The sequence below is a fragment of the Ixodes scapularis genome, unplaced genomic scaffold (genome assembly GCF_016920785.2).
Source record: "Ixodes scapularis isolate PalLabHiFi unplaced genomic scaffold, ASM1692078v2 PGA_scaffold2__306_contigs__length_199485367, whole genome shotgun sequence".
Classification (NCBI taxonomy): Eukaryota; Metazoa; Arthropoda; class Arachnida; order Ixodida; family Ixodidae; genus Ixodes; species Ixodes scapularis.
In genome coordinates, this window is record NW_024609857.1 from 1,703,782 (window position 1) to 1,728,230 (window position 24,449).

At 45.4% G+C, this 24,449-nt stretch overlaps 1 protein-coding gene across 1 annotated transcript; it reads left to right on the plus strand.

Moving 5' to 3' along the window:
* The first annotated feature begins 7 nt into the window (after positions 1-7).
* On the plus strand, positions 8-24,054 carry LOC8040915 (protein phosphatase 1H). The gene is made up of 11 exons (XM_029980500.4): positions 8-366; positions 4,387-4,612; positions 7,619-7,720; positions 8,585-8,743; positions 9,019-9,131; positions 9,611-9,695; positions 15,021-15,139; positions 16,285-16,348; positions 16,421-16,528; positions 20,657-20,820; positions 21,532-24,054. Exons 1-11 carry the CDS (start codon positions 125-127, stop codon positions 21,773-21,775), a joined length of 1,626 nt encoding a protein of 541 aa, XP_029836360.1. The 5' UTR covers positions 8-124; the 3' UTR covers positions 21,776-24,054.
* The last annotated feature ends 395 nt before the right edge of the window (positions 24,055-24,449 follow it).

Here is a 24,449-nt window from a genome sequence, read left to right on the forward strand (position 1 = left end):
CGCACACGCCAGCCGCCAGCTTCCAAAATGGCAGCTCCCAGAGTTGTCGTTTAGAACGTTCGGGGGGGCCCGATCGGAGTGCGGTTGTGCATATGGTTCGCGCTCCGGCGCCCGACCGCCCAGAATGTTGAACCGCTTCAAGAATGCCATTTACAACGTGGTCGGAGGCCTGGACGCACTGCCGACGGTGAAAGACGGCGAGCCAGCCGGAGCCGACAGGCTGCCCCTCAAGTTCAAATACACGAGGCCTAGCTTCCTTCAGTTGACGTCCGACGACGAGATCCAGGTGTCCGCGGACCATGTCATCCGCCCCATCATCGTGCCGAGGGACATTACCAAGATACCGTGGAACGCCGGCTACGCAGAGTACGTACGCCGTCGCGCTCCGCGTTCGCAGCTGTCGCGCGGAACCGTCCATTCATTGGAGGCTCGCTGCCGTGCTTCACTCGAACCCGCAATAGGGCCACGTTCAAGAACATCGCAAGCGTCTGGCTACGGGATACTGCCTTTCTAAATTGGAATATAAGAACGGAAGCCTATGAGCAAATATGCGAACGATATCAGTATCATGCTTGCGTGTTAGGCGATGTTTCTGCGTCGCGCCCAACGGTACCTAGTTGGAAATTGGTTGGAATGGGCAATCGTTTTATGGTAGAGGTCGTCACAGCACGGTTTGTACACGTGCATGCTGAGGCTTCTCGTCGACGGTGGACGTCCTATCAGCGCGTCTCCCGATGCTTCTCTGCAAAGCTCGAGGGGGTGCACTGCCCTCGAGTTGACATGTTCGTGCGCGAAGTGGAGTGGTACTTGAGCTATCTATTGATTGTTTCTCTATTACTAACACGGCCGTACACTGATTTGTCCATGAAGCGGCATTTTTTGTTTATGTTTGGCAAGTTCTGCTTTGCAGCGACAAAAATATAGCGCGGCTGTTGTCGATGCAACAAAATTCGACAATATGTCCATTGAAATCGCCATTGGAACGCTGGGATGGGCTAAGCAACGCATACGCGAGCATACGTTCACCGCGCAGAGCAGCAGGTGTGCACGTGAAAACCGAGGTAACCTTCTCTCCTTTGGCTTTTTACTCGTTAATGTCGGCTCCGGGTTCCAACTTTTGCGATGGCTGGAGAACGATAAGTGGTTTTGTTTAACACTCTTAATAAAATTGCGTTAAAAAACTAAAAAAGAAAAGCAAACAATGACGTGCAGTTGTAGAGGTGCATGCAATTTCTCCTGTGTCTGTCCTTGTTATCCCATGTCCATCTTTTTGTAGTTCATAATGCATCTAGAGGCTCGTTTCTGAGTCCAGAGCGAAAACATAACTCAGCCAAGTCTCCCTCGGCGCCCACCAGGAGGGATCACAGAAGACCCCTTGTTCCTTGCCAGGAATCGAACCCCGAACCTCTTGCTTCATAGTCTGAGGCCGTACTTCTGCGCTAGCAGAGCCGCTTGGATGAGCACTGCTACTTCTGCTGCATACTCGCGTTGTCGCACTATTTGAACTGACCTTGCTACTTGGCATAAAGCCGATTGATGCCGTGTGTTTGTGTCGGCGCCCCTAACGGATTACCCCAAAAGCCAACCAAATGGGCAAAACAGATAGAGACACATATACATGACGTATTCTGCAACAGTTGGCTTTATTGCCATGCATCGAGGTTACTCAAAATATTTTTTCCTGTAGTCATTGACAGGATGACAATGGCAGGGCACTTCTTTTGGACACGCAGCTCATATCGCGCGCTCGACTTGTCGTGCATCGGATGTGCTTGAATGCTCAAAACGTGAGAGAAGCCGAAGTATTTGCATCTCCAGCTCATTGCTTGCCCTCTCGCGGCAGAAACGAGAAGCATCGTAGTGAGGGTCCCCCAGTTTTCCTGCTCAGTGGGCACGGTGGAAGTGCTTGCGATCATAGCTCGCAAACAGTCGTTTCTGAATGTGAACAACACTCTCCACCCGCCTAATGTAGTGCTGCAGCCAGTATGGGATTGTACCTTACTAGAAGGTTCTAGTATTTCTTATAAAAGCAAGTCAAGCTCCGTGCATTTGCGTTGAAGTTGCGTGCTCCACCTTGCGCACGCGCGTCGTTACAATATGCTAGTTTAAGGCTGCAATTTTGGGTTCTGCTCACATGCAGTGTGGAACATGCATGCAAACGCAAACTCGCAGTGCTTGTGTTTGCTCGTACATACAATACTAAAACTCGTTACTGTTTCACCAGTTTTCCAACGCCAACGAAACTTGCGGCAGTGAGCAGACATGCATGCTGTCAGGCGTTTCTTCAAACTGGAAGGGCTGAGGTAGATAAAACGGCGGCGCATAAAAATGAAGGAAACTAAATGTTCTGGGAAGTTTTGTAATTAAAAAGCAATGGAAAGCTTTGTTTTATTTCGGGGCACTTGGTTTGCCAATTGTCAAAATTCACGACTTTGATATGCTGTACCAACAATTGAATGTCATTTTACGTGGATTTCTCAGACTAGCTAGAATGTTTTCATTGATTTTAGACTATTTTTATTTTATAATGTGTTAATAAAAGAAGTTGCAATTGCCACCAGTAATCATAATTTTTCAACTTTGGATTGCCATATTTGTTTGCACGTTTAAAATTAGATCAACGAATTGCATTAGAGCTTGAAAAACTATGTATTAATATCTTAATTGTATTATTATTAATATAGATTGTGGTAATGTAGGCCTCCAATAAATGCCACAATCACAAAAATATGCCATTTAACCATAATAGTCTAGAGGAAGGTCTCACCTTGTTTTCCTTTTAGCATATGAAAAACTCTGTCGTTGTTAGCAAGATAGGCAAACACTGGATGTGATATAAAGTCGCATGCATCATGTATTGCCCTAAAAAAACACTTCTGTTGTCTGACTCGGATTTTGTTTTGGGGTTTTCATATTGAGAATAGTCTTTCTTAATTTATACGTTTAAACTCGTCACCCGTGGTGATATTTTGTAAAATTTGATTTGATTCTGTTATTCTTTTGCTGGGAAAAATGCTAAAACAGTTAATCGTCAATATGTCTAAAAGCCCATTAAAGGGCCAGCAGTTCATTATTTCACATGACAACTATCTGAGTGAGGAAAAGCAGCAAAAACACAAATATTAGCGCTGATTTTCTCAACAAATACAATATTCTATGTTATTTCTAAAACGAAACTCTACAAAATATTTTGAAGCGCCTGGATTCGTTAGTATGTCACAAAATAAAGTTTCCACAAACAATTCCTTCTGCTCAGTAATTATGCTGTGAATTGAAATGAACACTTACATTGAGAAATTAAATCCAAAATATAAGTTAGTTTTGATTATGTTCCTGAATTAAAACGTTCCCCCTGGCATAAATATTATACTAAACACCGTTTTTGTTTTCAGGATAAAGAGGTGACCTCGGTGCATAACACCTGAGCTTCCTCGTATAAGCGGGAATAATTTGAGTCGCTCAGTGAAGCCAGCGCACTAGACAGGCTCAGCAACTGGTATACCAGCACGGATCTCTGACCCTCACTATAACCGCCATTTTGGAAGACTAGTGTCGCCACATCGAGCACCTACAGGAGCCAGAGTTGCGCGTCTGTTTTCCACGTGCCGCCGTGCCGCTATTTGCCGAGATCCAATCACGTGAGGAGTAAATTCCAAGTGCCGTGTAGGAAAGCCACTGGTAGGGCCGCTTCGCCGACGACGTTGTACTCGCTCTGCCGTATGTTCCCCTTCTTTTGCCTCCTGTTCTTCCTGTTTCCTGGATAGGTGGAGAAGGAGTGCGCCATGTGGCGCCGCTATCGCCAAATTCAGTCACGTGACAAGCAGAACCCCGGGTCATGCGGGAAAGCCGGTGGTTGTGACGCAACTCTGGCTCTCGTAGCAAGCCTATACAGGAACTCTAGCGCCACCTATAGACAGTTGGAGTCGCGAATTGTTGAGGGTAGGAAGCTCTCGCTGGAACGTGCACAACTGAGACTTTTCTCTGCTGTTCACTATAGATCATTTTACTTGAGTGGGAGGGGAAAGGGAAATAAGTCTCCATGTTTGGGCAGTTTTAGTGGTACAGCCCACCAGAACTGGCCAAACAATAAGAACGGCGCATGCGCTTTCCTCCTTCTGCCCCGCCGAATCGGTTAAAATGCCCATGGTGGACATCTATCTGCTATCCGGCACGTGCTATCGGGTCTGCTATCGGGCACGTGCCCTTTTCCTCTTATACCCCGACGATTTTGTTGAAATGCCCGGATGTATGTAGATGGTACCACTGTCAAACAAAATGGTGCCACCCAGAGAGCCCTTAGTGGAACAGTCTACGGCTCTTTCTTAAAGAAAAATTAATTCCGAAAAGGCAGCTTCCTTGGTGTCTCACGGGGGCGGTCTTCCACAGGGCCATCAATGCAGGCAAGAGCCTGCGCAATGAGGACCAGGGGGCCATCTTCCGGGGCGCAGTGCGGCGCCATGTCCAGGCGGCGCCGCGGGAGCCCCGGGAGTCGGGGTCCAAACAGAACGTCCAGCCAGCGGCGGACGGCGACCCACCGGGGAGCCCCAGGCGGGAGTCCGCCTCACCGCCCCTCTCGCCGCTCACACCGGAAATGACCGTCGGCAGTGACACGGTGTGTGCGATGTTGCACGTGGCTTGCGCATGCCTTGCTTTATTCTTTGTGTCATTCGTTTGGAATTTAGCCCGCATTGTCCGAGGATATCACCGGAGAGAGTTCGCAGTATTGTAAAAAGCGTGTCCTTGTTTGAGTTTACTAGAATGGAAAGTTGGGCGAGTTGGTATGAATTCATTTTGAAAAACAGCGCGATTAAGAAGAGTGGCACACTTCAACTTTCACAGCTAGTACCGCCTAAAATTTATTTTGCAAAAAAAAAAAAGAAGTATTTACTTACATGTTTATCTCTGTGCTGTGTTTCCTAAAGGGTAACTCTGCTCAAATCTGAAGATTTCAGGAAAATGAGTGATTTTGCACTGAAAAGCTCTAGTAAAAGACACTACGTGATCTGCTTCGCAAGAGATGGGCTATATATTTTTAAATCTAATTTTGAACCCAAGCACGAATCGAAACCGAAACTTTGGCTTCGTACTGCGATATTGGCCTTGGGGCGCCAAGAACATGGCTATCACGTAGTACGAGACGTCACGTGATCCTCTACGCTACGACGGGCGGGATTGGGGCGGGCGTGTGGCAGGCGCAAGTGTCGTCTGCACCGTACTCTTTACCACGTTTCGGTGTCTACGACGAGGCAAAGATGGCGGTTGTAATACGGGAGACGGTGGTAACGGTGGGACCACGGCAGGGTGGCCGGAAGGCTCCCAAGAAGTGCGGTGTGCAGGCACGTTATGCCAATCGCGTGGACACCTCTAAGCCTTGAGAGGAAATGTTGCTGATGTCACCTGTTGTGCTTGCCCAGAGAAGTAAAAACAAGCAAAAGGAGGCAATGGTGATGACGCTTAGCTCGATGTTGGCTGTGCCCACGCTGTAGCCTTGACTGTGTTGTTGGTTGCGCCTCAGTTCGCCCTCTCAAGTCAGCCGACTTTGGAAATTCGCCAAGTTGCGAAGTTTGCCGAACCGTTTAAGGGGGGACACCACCTTAAAATTGCAGTTTTTGAGAAAAAAAAATGAATTTTTGTATTTTTCTGTATTGTGGTTCCACAACTAAGAGTGTATAGTCCTGCAAATTTTTATTGCAATATCTGAAGTATTTACGGAGAAATAAAACATTTTCGGTCAACCAACGATGCAAAGTCATATGTTTTTGAGATGTGAAACTTCTGTTTCCTATTTTCAAACTGCTGTAGCTTTGCACCAGTGTGCCCTTGAATGATGATCATATTCTCGTTAGAAAGAGCATTTCTTCTCAGTTTCAGTACATTAAATATTTTTGTTTGAGACCAGACTATTTGGGCGAGGACATCATAGAAGTCCAGCTTTCATGTAGAAGAGGCTATGCATATGGCCAAGAATCGAAAAGGCCACCCTGACTGAACACAAAACTGACTAAAACCAGCATTCATTTATAGAAAGTCGCGTGGGTTTGTCTGCTTTGTATTTCAATGACGCTTGCCCCGCCCATACTTGGTGATGCTGGTTCGTGTATTGCAACCATACCCAATTCCTCACTCATTTCACAATCAGTGTCCAAATGACGACAACAAAATCACGTTCAGAGAAAGCGCTTTAAGCTCGGACTCACTGAGCAAAGCCATGCTGGAGATTGGGTGTAAGCAGAAGGCACCATCTATGCCCTTGGTGCCTTTTAGTTGCCACCACCTCGAGTAAAAGCAAATGTAGTGGTGTGGAAACTTCAAACAGGTTTTTCTTAGTTTCACTTTTTTGCAGCAACTTCCGTTTTAGGAAATCTATCATTTCAGTGAATCGCTGAATGTATTCTTTTCTGTGGATGTTTCTGAACTGAAATTTAATGAAGAAGGGGGGCTAGATATTTCTTTTTCTATTTAAATAAAGTTCTTACTGCCAAAACGTAGAGTTTTGATGAGGAGAAAATGCCCCATTATGGTGGAATGCTTTTCAAATGGACATTTTGCTTAAAAGAAACATGAATTTTAAGGTAAAAAGTAGATAGCCCTACCACCATATGTTCTAGTTAAGGCTAAAGCTTAGAAATGCTCAATATTCTCCAGCAATTTTATACAATTTAGATTTCCATGCCAAATGAGGCGACTTACATCAATAGCTGTGCACCTCCCCCTGTAGCTTATCGGAAAATAGTTCTACAGAGATGAAATTTCATAGAGTGCATTTAGGCAACGAGATGAATAGACCCTCCAAATTTCATCAGTATTGAACTACCGGTTTAAAAGTCGACACTTGAAGGTGGTGTCACCCCTTAAGAAACATTTAGACTGATCTACTTCGTAATATTTGATGTGGTCTTCCTAGGTGATACTGAAGAGGATTGCATTGTTTTTAAAAAAAAAAAAAAAATGAAGCTGAGTTACTTTTTAACTTTACAGGTCTGATGCCCCAGCTGTAATTTAAAGTGGTTGCTTTAAATATGTAGCGTCAGTTTTTTTTGTTTCTTTTTTCATTGCATTGTGTAAATTACTTTTTTAAAATGCTTCTTAAAACTAAAACAAGCTTTTTTTTTTTATTGTCAATCCTTTTTTTTGTTGCACTGTCTCAGGTCGAACATAGCAGTTTTATTTTTATCATTTAGAGAATGTTTTATAAATACCGTGGCACATGTCAAGTGTTCAGTGCACCATGTGTTTCTTTTTCTTTTCACCTTTCTAATGAAAGCGGAGCGATGCTTACTTCGGTGCAGCAATATTTTGCCAGACGAATTTCATTAGTATGTGCGCTAAGACCTGACTTCTGCCAGCATTGCCTGGGCTTGCAGGACCCGCTGTCGGGACACTTTTCCCTCGTTACATTTTACTTTTAATGCAAATTCTTTACCACTTGTGTGTCCTAACTGAATGTTTGCATCTCATAGAATGTAAAACTTTCCATTTGCTATGGTTCACACAGTATGATGGTTAAGTTTTCTGAGTGGCAAACCTTCAACTGCTTCCAGTTCTTCGTGAAACTAAACTTGCACAGTGGCAGATCTCATCAGTGCTCTACAATGACTTGTGTTTCTTTGCTGTGCAGGTGGAACAGATGCTGCCATGGGTCTACTTTGCCCTCTTTGATGGACATGCGGGCAGTGGGGTAGCAGTGGCTGCCTCTAACACCCTGCAGAAAATAATTCAGGTATGACGGCAGTGGCACTCGAAGTTGTTTTTTTAGTTAAGTGTCTGTATTGAAGGCCCAGGCACATGCATCACAATAAGACAGATTGATACACGAATGAAATGCGTGGAATTGAAAAATATTCTGTCAGGCATGGTGCAGGTGCACCTAAAAAGTTGGAAGAAATTGAGCCTGCCGACATCACACTTTTATTTTTTGGCTGAGTTGAAACAGGGTAGTGTGTGTGCAGAATGCACGCCAGATACTTTCTGTTCTGTAAAAGTGATAAGCAAAAGTGCAAAGGTGGCAAGACAGAAAGCGAGAGCTAGCTTTACGACAATAGCACACCCCAGTAATTCCTATACTCGTTATCACATCACGAAAAAAGGTCATGCTTTTAGAATATTTGGTTATTAGACGAAGAAATTATGCTTTTGGTGTTTGAAATGTGTACCTTTTGCTAAAATAACACAAAGCTAATCTAGGATGCACCTATATATAACATACCATAAAGTTCCGAAAGAACGCCCTCCCAAAATGAAGATGTTTTTCCTCATTTATCTTCATTTTGGGTGGGCGTTCTTTCGGAACTTTACGGAATGTTTATTCAATGCATGAAAGGGGAAATTTGTAACATTCTGCAAGGAGCCACACTGTTTTTACCACGGTTCTGCCAAACTCTTTTTTACTACGGTTCTTGATTGTGAAATCCTTTGTAAAAACTGCGGAAAAAAAAAAATAGAATTATGAGACGCCTCCAGTCCAGAGGAAAACCAGGGTTCGGTGGCAAAAGGACTTGGCGGAGAAAGAAAGAAAAGTGAGGCGAATGGTGACCAGTACTGCATACTGTAAACAAAGGCGCCACTCTTTGGACCTCTCTCGCAGGAGAAATTGATGAACATCATAGACCTCCTGTTGCCGTCCACTGTCGAGAACGGGGACGCCAAGGACAATGCCACTTTCCTCCCCTTCGGGGCCGGCGACAAGAAGATCAGCACGGACAGCCTGATCATCGGCGCCCTGGAAACCGCCTTCTGGGACATGGTGAGCCAAGTGCCCGAAAATACGAGCGTGCTCTATCTCGCACTAGAATGTAACATCTGGGATTGCCAGCATGCCTGCTGCAAAGCTTAGTCCACTTTGCTTCCCAATCCATGCAGTTCAGGTGCAATTCTAATTCGTGACGGGGATAGTAGCCCGGTGGGGCAGAAAGTGAGAGTTTTCGCTGCAGCCAGTGACTTTCTCTTGGGGTTTGTTAAGCGAGTCAATGCCCCGACCGCCTTGGCGATGTTTCAAAGCCTGCTGCTGTGTGGTTGCAGGACAAGCAGATAGCGAGGGACAAGAAGCACTACAAGATGACCGGGGGCTGCACGGTTCTCGTCGCTCTCTTCATTCTGGGCAAGCTGTACCTGGCCAACGCAGGCGACAGCAGGTGCGCATTTTCTCCAAGCGCCTGCAACTTGGATCTCCAGGGCCCACAGATTTGGGAGTGCGGTCCTAGGTGGCATTGCTAGGAGTGAAACCTCGCAAGTTGGAACATTAGATTAGGCACCTAAATTCGTAGCGAATTTGTTTTGTCAGGGTGACGTTGCTTGTGAGTAGGGATTTTTGTGCGCTCTTTTAGTTTTTATCGTACTCGGTGATGGAAATCTACATTTGTCATCATCAACCTTTCGGACGTGACTCCAATGCGCAAGATCATATATTGGATAAAAATGTAAAATTGTTACATAAAGAGAAGGAAAAGAGTGGTTAAAAGCTTTTGGGGGGGTGGTATCTATAGAATGTAAGCAGTATGTTCTTTTGGGGTTCTTTTTGCCTTCCTGGTTGTGTGAGGTTAAGAAGGGAACATTTCCATGCTTGACACTTGCGCCCAAAATTGCGGCGTAACTTGAGTCTTTTGTCACGTAGGGCCATCATCTGTCGAGGCGACAAAGTGATCCCCATGTCTGCCGACTTTACCCCCGAGTCTGAGCGGTCCCGCATCAAGCACCTGGTAAGCGGCCACAGAGAAAAATCAGCTCTATCGGTTTGTTCAGAGATGCAATTTCAACTAGTTCACCCAGATTTTATCTTAATAGGCAAAATTGCTTTGTTAAGACGACTTTTATCATCATGTTTTTCTATCTATTATAAGGAATTGCTTCTTTCATTTTATCTTTCATCATACTCATTTACCACTTAAGATAAGGGCACATGCTATTCCTTGGTTTTTGAATATTTACTCTTTCTGGGTTCATGATAGACTGGAAAGTTGAGACAGTTTACTGTCAATTAACATGCAAGCTGTTGCAATCATTGTCTGAGCAAGCCAGTTTACTAACTTTTACAGACATGATATATATACTGTAAAATACCGGGCAAGCGCCCACTGAATATTTAGAGATGATCGCGAAAAAATGGGGGGTGGGCGCTTGTCCGGTCATCAATTTTACATATCTGTACTATGCATATTTTCTCAGATCTTACAAATTTGGGTATGGGGGCTTAGTGTGGTATGGGCGGATGTGCGGTATTCTAAAGTAGGGTGGTTCAAGTCACCAGGCTCTATCTAAAATGGACCTTAAATATCGACGCCTGCGAGTAGCAATCCAAACTTTTCGTCAAAGGTGTAATTCACAGGTCGTTTTTTTCTTGTGAAGTTACAAAGCGTAGCTCTCTTTCTGCAAAAAATAAGACCAAGAAACTTGCCAGGGTCTACGACGGGCAGCAACGCAGACGACAGGGGTCCAGTAGCGGTCTGTGTTTGGCGTTCATATTGATAGATGGCGCTACCTCCTTATCACGACTGCTCGCAAACCACCGTGATTTATTAGAATGAATATAATCTTTTTAAAATGTACCTTCGGTTAAAAAATAAATGCGAACAATAAAAGCAAAACTTACAAAGTAAAAAAACACGTCTGCGTAATGGCGGCGCTTCTGCTGCCAACGGATTTCGTCTGTGTGTCGTCTGCTATCTTTCGCTGGCCGGCTGCATCTTTAGACGCTGCTCCCGATGCCATGTATCAATACAAACGCCAAACACACCCCGCTACTGGACTTGGTCGTCTGGGTCGTTGCCTGCCATAGACCCTGGCAAGTTTCTTGGCCCTATTTTTTACTAAAAGAGAACTATGCCTTGTAATTTTACAACAAAAAAACAATCTGTGAAATACACCTTTGACGAAAAGTTTAGATGGCTACGTGCAGGCGTCGATTTTTACGGTTCATTTTAGAACGAGCCTGGTGACTTGAACCACCCTATACATGCACAATCCTGCGTTACAATGCATGTCACAGTAATTTAGGGTGTAGCATATAGTACGGTTAAACCAAAATGTAACAAATCTTGAATTCCGAAAAATACTAGTTTTCAAAATAATATAGTACTTTCAATTTAAGCCAATGTGTACTATCTTGTTCTCGATTTAGCAGAGTGTACACCTTCAAAAAAAAGCCTTGTTGCTGATGATGATGCAGCTGTGTGACTTTCGCACCTCTTATCAGCTAGAAATTTTCTCACAGTCTTGTACTGTTGAATTCTGCTCTGCACGATTGTCCACCTATGTTTCGCGGTTTTGCATTCTAAGATTCCGGCCTCTCTTGAAAGTTTCCACATAAATTTTTCTTATGCATGCTGCACACCCTTTCTGTGTTATCTTCTACTGTGAAAAATAGGGCTGGTAAGCACCTGGCATTCAAACGTTTCTGCTTGACATTCACGGGAAACGAAGGAAAGGAAGGACATCGAACGGCCTTCGACACGATTTTGTGAATAATGCCAACTTTTCTCCTCACTTCCAGAGATAATCCACGTAGAGTCCTCAGTCATCGTCAAAAATACCGTATTTACTCGATTCTAAGCACATCGTTTTTTTCACACCCGCGATGTTCAAAGGGGGGGGGGGGGGGGGGGGGTGCTGCTGCTTAGATTCAGAACATGCCCTGAAAATACGAAATTTGCTCAAGAAATATGAATTTATTATAATCAAAATGAAAGAATAAATGTTCTAAAGGAAATAAATAAAGTAAAGACTGGAGAGTAAGCCGCTTGCCATCAGTTTGCACCACAGTCGACTAGTCGCTCTCGGAACTAGTTTTTTGAGGATACTAGTGTAGGGTACAAGTTTCCGACCGTCGGCTGTGATGCACAGCATAACGGTCACCCTTCGCTTCTCATAGCCAGTCATACGCGCTTTTACTTCTTGGGCGCCTACTTCGTTCACGGTGCACGTCCTTGGCATGCCGATGTACACTGGGGTCTCATCAGCATTGCCGATCTGCCCGATTCTGTAACGAGATTCACGACGCAGCTTCATCAGATAACGTTTGAAGTTGACAAGCTTGTCCTCGAAGTCCACCGGTAGCTTCTGGCAGATAGTGGCTGCACGGATGCAAAAGTGGAAAATGGTGGTATGTACTGCCATCTATTAACTGACGTTGAAACCAAGTGCCAGCGGCCGTTCGCGACTCCGGCGCTTGACGATACCGGCGTCTTCGATCTCAGATTTTTTTGTTAGAAAAAAAAGTTTCCATTCACATGCAAACTTTTTTTTCAGGTGTTTATGTTTGAAAGTTGGGGAGGGGGGGGGGGGGGGGAATGCTTAGAATCGCAAAAATATGGTACTAGTAGTTTTTTGGGTGGGGAACGGGTCAGTCGCGTTCGTTCCTTCTCCTTGGCGCTGGTGTGGAAAAAAGGAAGCTCTTCCCAAAAGAAAGTCCTCTTGGATTCTGTCCGATCTTCAAGATGTGACTTTCGTCAACACTCTAGGGCTGTGTTATTTGCAATCTTTCTCAAATAAGTTCTTTTCATATGACGCTGCACTGTGTGGTACATACAATATGTTGTTTGAATATTAACACTGGCTAAATTTTATACCCAAATCCAATCCATAGGTAAACACGTTATTTGTGCATGAAATATGCATGCCTTTCGGCTATCTTCTATTGTTAATTATTTTTAACGTAAAATAAAACAAACATTCCAGTAGCATTCATTCTGTCGCACGTGCACCCAACAAAAATAGTTGACTTTTTTTGTTGCTGTTTGTTTTAAATAGGGTACAATGCAACGAGCTTGAGCCTTATTTTAGAGCAATAAACCGGAACCCACTGCCTGCAGTGGAAATGGCACCCCCCCGGTTTCCGCCATCTTGCCTGTTTGCCACATTAGCGATCACGTGACGTTAAGATGGCTGCGCCCAAAGGTGGACCAGATCAGATTGGCCAGATCGCGGTCAGCAGATGGGCACTCTGGGGCTGCGTTCGAATCTTACTCGAATGGCGCCGAGTTATTCCGCCGGATCAAGTCACGTGACAAGACAGATGCAGCAATGCTGGACGCTGGTAGGTTTTCGAACGCAACGGGTACGAGAACTTCACCCAGGAGTGAGATAGAAGCTGCATTCGATTTACTTGCACCTCCTGCACCGGTGCAGAAAAGTGCTGGGCGGTGTACTTCCGGTCGTATCTCAATACATATACCGGAAGTAGACTGCCCTACACTTTTCTCAACTAGGCAGACTTTTCTGCACCGGTGCAGGAGGTGCAAGTAAATCGAACGCAGCTTCTATCTCACTCCTGGGTGAAGTTATCGTACCCGTTGCGTTCGAAAACCAACCCGCGTCCAGCGTTGCTGCATCTGTCTTGTCGCGTGACTTGATGCGCCGGAATAACTCGGCGCCATTCGAGTGAGATTCGAACGCAGCCCCAGTGTGCCCATCTGCTGACCACGGTCTGGCCAATCTGATCTGGCCTGGATCTGGCCCACCTCTGGGCACAACCATCTTAGCATCACGTGATCACTAATGTGGCAAACAGGCAAGATGGCGGCGACTGGGGGATGCCATTTTTGACCGCTGGTTTACCGCTCTAAGTTTACTCAAGCTCGTTGGTACAATGCTTTCTCAATGTCCTTGAGAAAATACATGCTCGGTGAAACACAAAAGGCAGCGGGAAAAATATAAGAATTTAGCCGCCAGCAGTGCCTGAATTTGCATCTACGCTGGCTGCGCTTGTCGAACTGAAGAAACCACTTGGTTAGGATTAGCTGGGACGTCGGCGAGAGACTAGCCTCAAACCGAGTGACTGGGCTCGATAAAGAATCCCTTGTTCCTGGGGCTGAGTGTTTTTCGGAAAGGCGTCTAGTTGGCCATTAATGCTGAAAGGCTTTTCGCATCACCAAATTTATGAGGGTTTTCATAATGTTCCTTTCCTTTCTTGGGGAGGGAGAAAACTACAAGGTTACAGTCTCAATTTTTTTGGTCACAGAGGCATGTGCTTCAACTTTTAAGAAAGAAGCAAAAAACCAGGGCATGTGGGAAGAGTGAGAGCAACTCCCTCTTCTGGCCAGGTTTTGCTAAAGTTACTGTTTGAGTTTCCAGAATACTGCATTCCTTTTCTCTTTGCCGACAATCCTTTTGTTGCAGTTGGCAGTGTAGTTTCCATCTTTGTTTTGCTAAAGTCACTGGTCGAGTTTCCAGAATACTGCATTCCTTCTCTCTTTGCCGACAATCCTTTTATTGCAGTTGACAGTGTGGTTTCCATCTTTGGGACAAGAAATTCTGACCCAATCTGAATTAGCCACTCCTAGATTGCGGCGATGCGTCATCGCACTGAGAGCTTTTCTCGTTAAAGTCAGCGTCTTTGTATCTGCACATACAAAGACGAAATCGTTAATTTTAATTTTGCCCCCTCTGCCAAAATTCGGTGCTGCAAGGGGAGACAGTGCAAACCCGTACGCTCATGTTTGTTCAACTCCCTTTCATTTGTGAAAAAACATAATTTTATTTTAAAACAAAAGAAAGAAGCTTATTTGTAAGTCTGCACTTGGATACAGCGATCAATCGCAGGCATAAAAAAAATTGTGATGTACGAGAAATTTTTTTTTTTTTATAGAACAACTTGTCTCTGCCTGTTTGTACTGGCTCCCCCAGAAGGAGTGACTAAAAACAAGCTCCGCTGGCAACCGTCCCCAAAATGGCCGTGCACCGTCTGGAAAAGGGAGTTTTGGTACTTTGGAAACCTACCTAGTGACTCTAGGTTAGGCGCGCGGTTCACACGCTCGTCTTGTGCTTACAAGTTTCGGTCTGAGGCTCATTTGTAAGACGCGACCCTAGGAAGGTTTTGGGAACCCGTAAAATGGTAATTGTGCTAACGAAAAGTAGGATGTAAGGAAATGAGTGATGCATAACGAAGCGACGCCTTTAGTAGAATTTGGTCATTTGTTGCGTTTCACTAACTGTTCGAGGCGCCGAATGTTGGGACCGTGTTGCCGGGTCGCACTAGAGCGGCCGGGGAGAGCGCCCCTGCCCTGACGAGAGTCCGGCCATCCCCGCAGGGCATGCAGTGCCCCGAGCTGCTGGGCAGCGACTTCACCCACCTGGAGTTCATCCGACGCCCCGTGAGGGCGGATCTGGGCAAGCGCCTACTCTGCAGGGACGCCTACATGACCGGATGGTGGGTGCAAACTCGCTCCCCTCGCCTGCCCCCCCCCCCCCCCCCCCCCCCGGGCTTTGGTCTGTCGAGAACGGACTCCTTTCAGAAAGCTCTGCTCCGTAGTGGTAGTCGCAAGAACTTCCAAAAGTTTCTATATGAATTGCGGCAGAAGTAAAATTCAAATCGCTAATATCATGAATCGAAAGCGGCATAATAAAGGAATAAAAAAATGTGTAGGAACCAGCTCCCAGTTCCCCACTGTCGCAGATGTCTCATTTTACAGGCGCGGAGATGCCGCGTGATGCCGCCATTAAGGCCGATTCTGACATTTTCATTAAAGCGCAACCGACTCGGTTACGACTCCTTGTATTCTGCCGCGACGCGTTGTGTGGAGCTCCGTTTCTGTAGCAACCACCTCATCCTGAGCGATTGTAACGACGGTTACGTTCAAACGCAAACGTACGATCCAGCCTTCGGGGTATTGAGTTTGACACTGCCCTGTTGGACACGGCGACTTTTCAGCAGTATCTATATTACTAATAATATTTCAACAAGTACATTAATATACTTATTTAAAAAAGTGAAAGGTAAACCTTTTTTGTGCGGGAAGTCTGTACATGTGTGTCTATGCTCCCTTCGTGTGCTTAGCTTTCATTTTTTTTTTTTTAGTTAGCCCACATTATTTCGGTTAGTTCGTGGCTCGTCTCACGTAGTTCCCAAGATGGGTGGCGGATGTCTTGTGCCAGAAATGGCCGAGTTGTTCGCTTTCACGGCCTTGTCATTCACACTCTTCCATTTACATTGCAAATGCCGGATGCCTTAGAAATTATTGTTAACACTACACATATTATGAAGCCATTTTGAGGTATTGTAGCCTCAGTTGGCCCATAAGCATTTGTGACCACAGACGGTTAATATTGTTCAGTGTGTGTAGCAGTGGCGTAGCCAGTGGGGGGGCTCGTAGGGCTTCAAACCACCGACCCCCCCTGCCCGAAATCCAGCCGACCCTATAATATTCACGTGCATTTTGACCCCCCTTCCTCTGCACCCAAACTCATTAACATCCCAGCCACTTCAGCCATAAAAATATTCCGGGCTGGCTAGTGATGCGTGACGATGCTCTCAAACGGTCATACTGAAGCTACCGTTGGACGAAACTGTTTCAGGGCTTACAAAACCATCACAACGGAGGACCTCAAGTTCCCCCTGATCTACGGGGAAGGAAAGCGGGTGAGTTGGCCCACCGTCGCCCCCTGATGGGGTGCAAGGGCACCTTCCGAGCCCCCTCGCTCTCTCTCTCAGAGTCGGGTGCTGGCGACGATTGGTGTCACCCGAGGTTTTGGGGACCACGACTTGAAGGCCCAGAGCAGCAACGTGGACATCAAGCCATTCCTCACGGCCGAACCAGAGGCAGGTGTACCTTCCGTCTTGTGGCAGTAGAGGGAGCCAGCCCTCTTCGGTTATCTCGCCTCGCACGAGTTGTGTACAGGCTGTAAAAGTGTGCGGTGTCATCTGTGCTGTCATTACAAACCATATTTTCAACCAAAGACACACTACTTCGCGATCAGACAAAGCTGCAACTGAGGTTTTCTATACCGTGTGTACGCGTGCAATGGCCGCACTCGTGTAATAGCTGCACCCCTAGCTTTAAACAAAAAAAAAAGCCGGAAAAAAGTATACCCTAAAACTACCCTTGTATAGGTCGCACCTACGATTTTAGAATGGCTGGAAGCGCCATCTAGTTCGCAATACAAAAACTCAAGAATGTTTTTTTTTTTTTTTAAGTACTGCCGGCGAATGGCGCCATCCGCTACAGCAGCCAACAACATTGAGGCACTCTATCCTGTCTGTTTGTGCCTTTTACTTTATCTCGAACAGTCCCGAACCAGACACAGTGTATCTTTTTGTGCTTGCGAGAGCTCTACTACGGACGAGTGAAAAGGACTTTGGACACCTGTCTTTGCAATACCGATAAATGTTCTCTTGTTCTACCAAGACGTGTGAGTACTTTCATTTAATGAAGGCCTCTAATAAAACTTTCAAAAAAAAAAAAAAAAATATTTTTTTTTTTAATTTTTTGTTTTTTTCCGTGTAATGGCTGCACCCCTAGTTCTCGCCCAAAATCATAAAAAATGGTCTGCGCGCATTACACGCGTCTATACGGTATTTCATATGTTCTGACGTGGCCAAAATATGCGACAAAGGTAGAAAAAGTAAGAAAAAGTCTGTACGTCTTGAGTATCGCATCCGAATAAGTTTCTATGTCGAGGTTGCTACATTACATAGATCATGTGGTCGATATGCTCATGTTAATACATTGTAAAACATGCATTGCCTTAATTAAACTTTCTAGTTGCTTATATTTAGCAATCAGCTTGATAAAATGAGATTGCGAACAAGCTTAAGTGGAATTTTTTTTATTTTCATGCTAATGGACAGGTCAGTGTAGGCTCAGAATTCAGTCGTTTGTCAGATATGAATGTTTTGAGAACTGCACCCCATAAGTATGCAAACATACTCCGTTGTTGAAACATGAATCCTGCGGGCACCCGTGTACCGTTGTAGCTTCTACACGTCGACTCCGCCAGTTATGGTTGAAACGACAAACTGGTTCGCGAACGGATTGATCACGTGACAACAACCTTCCAGATCGTTCCTCTCCCAAACGCATCTCCACAAAGGACTTGGAAGGAGACGACAAGCAGATGACAGCGAGGACGGACCGAACCTGTTTGTGATCCCTCAGTGCCGCTAGACTTCAACATTGCCCCGTAGCACCGTTGTCCATACAGTCGCTTTGCTACTGCGAAAAAGAATTTTTGTGTGCCACTGTGACATACAAAGCGAGACAGAGTGCCATGAAAGGCTTAGCACAAAGCGCCACTACCTTTACTAAACCAAGGCATGACTGACACAATTGCTCAACGAGGCTTCGACATAAAAGCGAGCCAGTCCTGGGCTTGCGAAGGTGCATTTGGAGATGCCTTTACGCACTCTGCACTCAGTCGCAACGCTTCACTACACCAAAGCAACTGCTGTCACGAGAAATGTTTTGCTGGATAAAAGGTTGATTGGACGTGCAAAAAAGCAGCGTTTAGACAAGTTTTGACAGAAGCATGTTTACACGGACCTGGAAGAGTGCCGGAACCTGCGTCACGTCAGCTGGGCAAAGTTTCTGCAGCTTCTTTCACGCCTAAAACCAAGAATCGTGTGGTAAAGTAAACCAGCAAACGCACAAAACACACTGATGCATCATCTTTGTTTTGCTAGTAAAAAAAAGCAAAAAAAAAACATACTGTTGCCAGGTGAAACGCTTTTTAAGTCAATCGCCCGCTAAAAATCTGCAAGTGAGAAGGCGCTCGGCCATTTCAGTTCGCGGATCCTCAGATGAGGCGCGAATTGCAGGAATTGGTGACGTGACAGTCACGTGATACACGATCCACGGACAAAAATCGCGATTCGGTCTGTCGTGTGATTTGGCCGGTAAGGGAAGGTTTAAGTCGAGAAGTCAAGTTTATTTTTAAACATTGTTGATTTTTTGTTTTTTGCTTGCTTTATTATCATCAGACATGGTACTTTTATAAGTAAAAAAATCTGAATAATATTCGGATGAGAAGTTAAAAAAAAGTGTATGACGCTCGCGGTGGCTCGAAAAATCTCAAGTTTACGCGAATATCAGCCATCTTCGAGTAACTATTGCTTGGGACAGCAGCGCTTTGAATGTTCCGATTCGATATGTGACAGGCAACAGTAAAAGGCGTGGTTTTCGCGTTTGGAACTATCAAAGCAAGCTCAAGTTAGAAGAAATGCGGTGCATACGCAAGAGAACGTCAGCAGAAGAACGTTTACTGCAGCCTGCTAAGCCCAACCATGGTAACGGCAAGTGTTTTGTCGCAATCGATGCTCCTTTCACGTTTGACAGTGCTGCGGAAAAGGAGGTTGCGTCCTTCGAAAACAAATGCAGAACATGTGGCTACGGTTCTTTCCGAGTTCGGCCATGTACGACATTGGCGCACTGGCGATACTTGCGAGTAGTGCGATCTGCCCTGCTTGTCACCAGTGCAGGTTTTCTGCACGTCTGGGTTTTAGCTGGGAGTCGCGAGGGATTTTCGTTTTCCTCCAAACTTCAATGAGAAGAGCAAGTGCTGTGAGCAAAATTTTTCTTTTGACATTTTCGTCGAAATGTGAAATGGAAACATACGAGTGCAAAGCGAAGCTATTACAGCGGGAGCTTGCATGACTTTTGCGTTCAGTTTAAAGCCGTAAACTTTTGCGCAATTCTCAGCCTACTAGCACCGCTGCATCACCAGACCTTTACTAGCAAGAAAGTTTATGCCGCTGCCGCAAAAACTGCCAACCAAAATCTTGTGAAGACCGAAATGCTGACGTGAGAGGTAGCAGCTAATGGAGCTGATGTCTGACGGCACACGGTGAAAAGGGGGGCGGAAAAGTCACGGCATACAGTGGGAGGGTTTTATTGACTCTGGATGTTTCCTGAACATCCTACCTATGTTTTGGCCATATTTTGTGTAATTGTAGCCGATGTTTGAATAGTATTTATCTTTTGAACTTTCAAATGCATTTTTATTGTTTTGCAACTGGGTTGTCTTCAGGGTTTAGTGCATTCAATTTTGGGTACTTGGAATCTTATAATTATAATGTAATTTTGATGTATTGTCCGATTTCTGTCTTGAGCTGCAATATCTTAGTTATGTTTTTGCGAATTGTTCTAAATTTTAACTAACTTCTTAAGGGCTTCTAAAGAGAAGGCTCTATGACACCTTAATTTTTATTTTCTAAATTAAAAGCCCTATGCTCAGTTTGTGGCTGGATACTGGCGCTCTACACTTCATAGGGAGCAAAATGAGCTATTGTACCATGCTCCTTATGAAAAATTGGTGTCCCTAAGTTTGTACACCAAAAACCCTTTCTAGGTAATTGTTTCTGCCCCTGAACACTAAACTATGGAAGTTAGATTAAAACTAATAATTGTTTTTAAAAGAGAAAACTAATTAGTGCAAGTTTCATTATCCTAGGGAAATTAGGGTATTAAAGAAAAAAGTCTCCTAGCCACATCTTCCCAACTGAACAGTGCTCCACTTTAGTGGGAGGTATCTAAATCGCTGGCAAACATGGGACATTCTTGATGCTACCAGAGTCCTTCAATACGCTATTGGTCATGAAACTTGGGCCCAATTTTGCTACGGGGTCAAAAACTGTTGCCAGCAGCGCCAGAATCCCGCAGGAGGCATTTTTGTTTGGCTAGCCTACTCTCTTTGAGCCGCTCCAAATTCGCGATTACAAGTAGTTTTCAAAAAACGGTTTCTCGTACACTGACATTTTCTTTATGCCTGTAATTGATTTGGGCAGAGCAGTGGCTGGCAGTTTGTTTCTGAAGAGAGTTTTTTTTTTCCTCAGCCACCCTGTTTGTAAGGAGTTTTGAAAGTGTTCGCAGAAACACCCAGTATATAAAGATCCAGCTGGAATAGACAAACTGCATGAGCTATGTGGGAGGTACCAAGAGGGCGTCGTGTCCAGGTTCGGGTGTTTGACGTCAATTCTGAGGAGCTCACGGAGGGCGACGTGCTGGTGATGGGCACGGATGGCCTCTGGGATGTCATGGCCAATGAGAAAGCAGCGGAGATCGTCCAGAAGTCCCTCGACCACTTCCCGGCCAACGACACTCAGCGCGTTAAGTTCAGGTGAGCACGCCCCTTGCTCTCACTGATGGGCAAGGAGGAAAACATCATTTTCTAACTTCTGAGTCAGAGAATCATTTCATAGCCCTTTTAGCAAACTTACATTCAGCTGTCAAACATTGGCAACACAGACCTCTCCAATTTCCTCGGATGTTTATTCCAGTAACTTGCAACATTCATGGTGGATAGCGGTGCAGCCACAATGTGCAAGAGCGGGTAGCACTTCAATCAGCTGGTAAGAGACTTCAGAAGCGGAGAGGGGCTCAGCTCAGGCAAAAAAGAGTTTGCGTGAGTTTGCCGAACCACACAGTATTCAGCAGTGCAAAGTTGCTCCAAAATGGTTCCGGCTAATCACAACCCTGATCTAGCAATGTTGGCGTTACGTTTCTCGTATAAGCTTCGACTACAATTCTGAAGTGCTTTCCAGGAGTCTGCATTCAAGTACCACATGGAACAACTTCAAATCGAGTATGAGGCAACCATTTACGAGAGTGAGAGGTTGTTGACCTCCAATTTTCAACTCGGGACAAAGCAATGCGTGGCAGCAAATATCTTTGTCACCTTTACAAAGCGCGATTAGTGCCATACACGAATGCATGGTAGGACTTGTTTCGCTTCTTCGGAAGCGAGACACGTCCTACCACACAGCCCTTTGTGAAGCTCCCGCTTCTTGAGACAGGGCGAAAGGGTTCACAGTCACACGTTTCGCTCCAGGTACATCTCGGCGGCGCAAGATCTGGTGATGCATTCAAGGGGCAAGCTGAAGGAGCGCAACTGGCGCACAGCGGACAACCGGGCAGCCACGATAGACGACATCAGCGTCTTCGTGATCCCGCTCAAGTCGTACCAGGACGAGCACCGTGCCTGGACTGCCTCCCTCCTGCCCCCCCACCAGAGCCCGCCACCTCCGGCACTAGGACTGCCACTCCCTCCTACGCCCGGAAATGTAGCGCCGTAAATACACATACCCACAGAGCGCGCATGCTCTTCCTTGAGCACCAATCTTTCTCGGAGTTGCATCAAAGTTGCACGCGCGGCAGTTGCATTGCAGTGACTTCACTGCAGAGCACTGAAGAGAAATCGCTGCAGTGCGGCGGTTGCGAGCGTGCTTCCTCTGGAAAGGACCAGCCATACTATGTTTGAGCCGTGCACAAAGATGTAAGGATCTTTCTTGCTTCTGAATGGGGCCCAGGTGAATTTGGGTTCGGCCCAATGGACTTCCGGCGTTCAGTTCTAGTGAGAAACGCGGAGTAACTCTCCGCATGGGAGACGCACACCCCCAGATTGCCCGTGCACCGGGACTCGAACGGGCTCTTGTGTCCCGAGTCTGGGACATACATGTGCAGTCCTTGGCTTTTCGGGATTCTGTCTTTTTTAGGGGTCTCCATTCCTTCGCTGCTACTCTCACTGGACCATTTCACCACAAGCTGTGCTTTGTCCTGCGGGAAACGCTGCCTTCAGAGTGAGAAGGTGTAACGATCAACTCTGTAAATTGAGTTGCACCGTCGCATTAGGCAATTCTTTTCTAGAGATCTGGTTGCAAGCTTAGATGCATGGCTCCAGTTTCCTACCCCTAAGGTGCCCCTTGTTTTGCTCCTTCATTGCCACTTCTGAGCTTGTAAAGGCACTGAGCGCTGTCTTAGCGATTGGTGAACGTAATATTACGCACGCAGTGCTCCCGTTTCAAATATGGGAGAATTTCTGTCGTCTCAAAAGTGTACAGTACGTGTTTGTCCAGTGAGAACTACTACTGCAGTAAAATAGCATCTGCCAAATTTACTTCGCCGCTCAATTCAGGTCATTGCTGGTTTCAGTTCTCGATCGTATGTTGTAAAGATTCTTCCAAGAATAAAGGATACTACATATACCACACTGGAAAGGTTACTGTATATACATGTTTTATCCCTGAACAATATTCTGAAATGTGATCTTTTTTGTCGTTTTCTCATGGATTGTATTTCTCTAAAGGAAAAAGGAATGGAGCAAACCAATTGTAAATTTGAACATGCTGGACAGCCATGTGCACTATTAGAATCTGCACATGAGCTGTCCTTCACCACCTTTTCCATGGATATGGGGCAACTTCTGCTTTTATTAATTGGCAGCAGAAGGCACTCACTCACTGCAGTTTAATTTGCGCTTCACACAACAAGGCCGCCTTTACCTTCACCGCACATGCTTTACAACTTATTCTTATTGTGTACCGTGAGCTTTATCTATTGTTGGACCTTTGAACAAACCTGAAACTCTCCCTCCAAGCAGTCGTGCTGTGGGACATTAAACTGAAGAAACAAGCCTGCTCTCGTGCTCCCAAACACTAGCTGAAGCCTTGAGATGATTGTATGCTACCTTACTAAAGATCACCCAAAGAGCTGCACAAAATGTTGTGTTGCAGCATCTCAAGGAAATGAGGAATTCCAGTATTTTTTGTTGCTTCTATACTATAAAGGAGAAGCTGTTTTCATTACTTATTTGTGTACAGCCGGTCTGCCCTACACAAATACCAAACGGAAACACAGCCTGCGTGCTGTACATCTGTAGGAGTTAGTTTGACAGGCTTATAGGAAAATCGGCAGACAATGTCCGATTCATTCAAAGGCCCAACCACCCTTGGCACCCACTTTTCCATTTCATGACTTCTTGTGCTGTGCTTTTGGCTTCCTGCACCCCCAAGTGAATTGCAGTGCATACCAGATCATTATTTTGTTTTTATATTCCCATTGTTTTATATTTTCGGCTCTGTGTAAAGTTTAATATACCTTGGTGCTATGCAGTGAAGCTGGCCTCCCTAGTCGTGCAGTTCTGTCTTGTTGCAACAGGAGTGTTGTGAATTGGCTGGCTGAATCATCTGCATTGCTCTGTTGAAGATGTTAGCAATACATCCGGTAAATTTCCACGAGTAATCTGTGTCAATAAACTCAACTATATATTTTTTTTTTTTGAGCTGCAGCCTTTTGAAGGCTATTGTGAGCCAACCCCGAAGGGCGTACTCTTTCGCGTTTGACATTCCACGGCGTGTTCCTTTTGCTCATTTTAACGGGATTGCAGTGATGAACCAATGTCCGTAAGTTTCTCGTTGCTAACGAGGATGCAGTGTGTGCCACTCTAAAGGGAACTATTTTATACTCTTAAATTTTTCTTATGTACAGAGCTATATTATAAGTCTTCATGAAGTGTCAATTTGAAGAACTGTGAATAAAGAAGCCTTGACCAGTGTAGGGTCGGCACATGAAAGCATCATTTCTTCACCCACTTTAAGGTTTCTCACTTTTGGTCCAAGTGTCGCGAAAAGTGCCTGTCGCTTTTGCAGGAGACGCAGCGGTTGCGCTGGCGCCTGTACCTCCCTCAGAAGCGCACATGTGGTCTGCGTGGTCGTCTGCTAGTCTACGTCTGTTAAAACAGCGCTCGTGTTATAGAAAGAAAACAATTGCACACTATATATTTGGTACTTTAAATATTCAGAAGTTCAAGAAGCTTACTGCATGTCAGACTTCAGTGTGCAGTCGTGCAGATACTAAATCGATCCACGCAAACAGACTTTTTTTTTTTTTTTTTTCGTTTTGAGGAGCGCTTAGCTTGGCTGCTTGCTTGAACTAATGCTGAAGACGACGATACCCCATACTTCGTCGCCG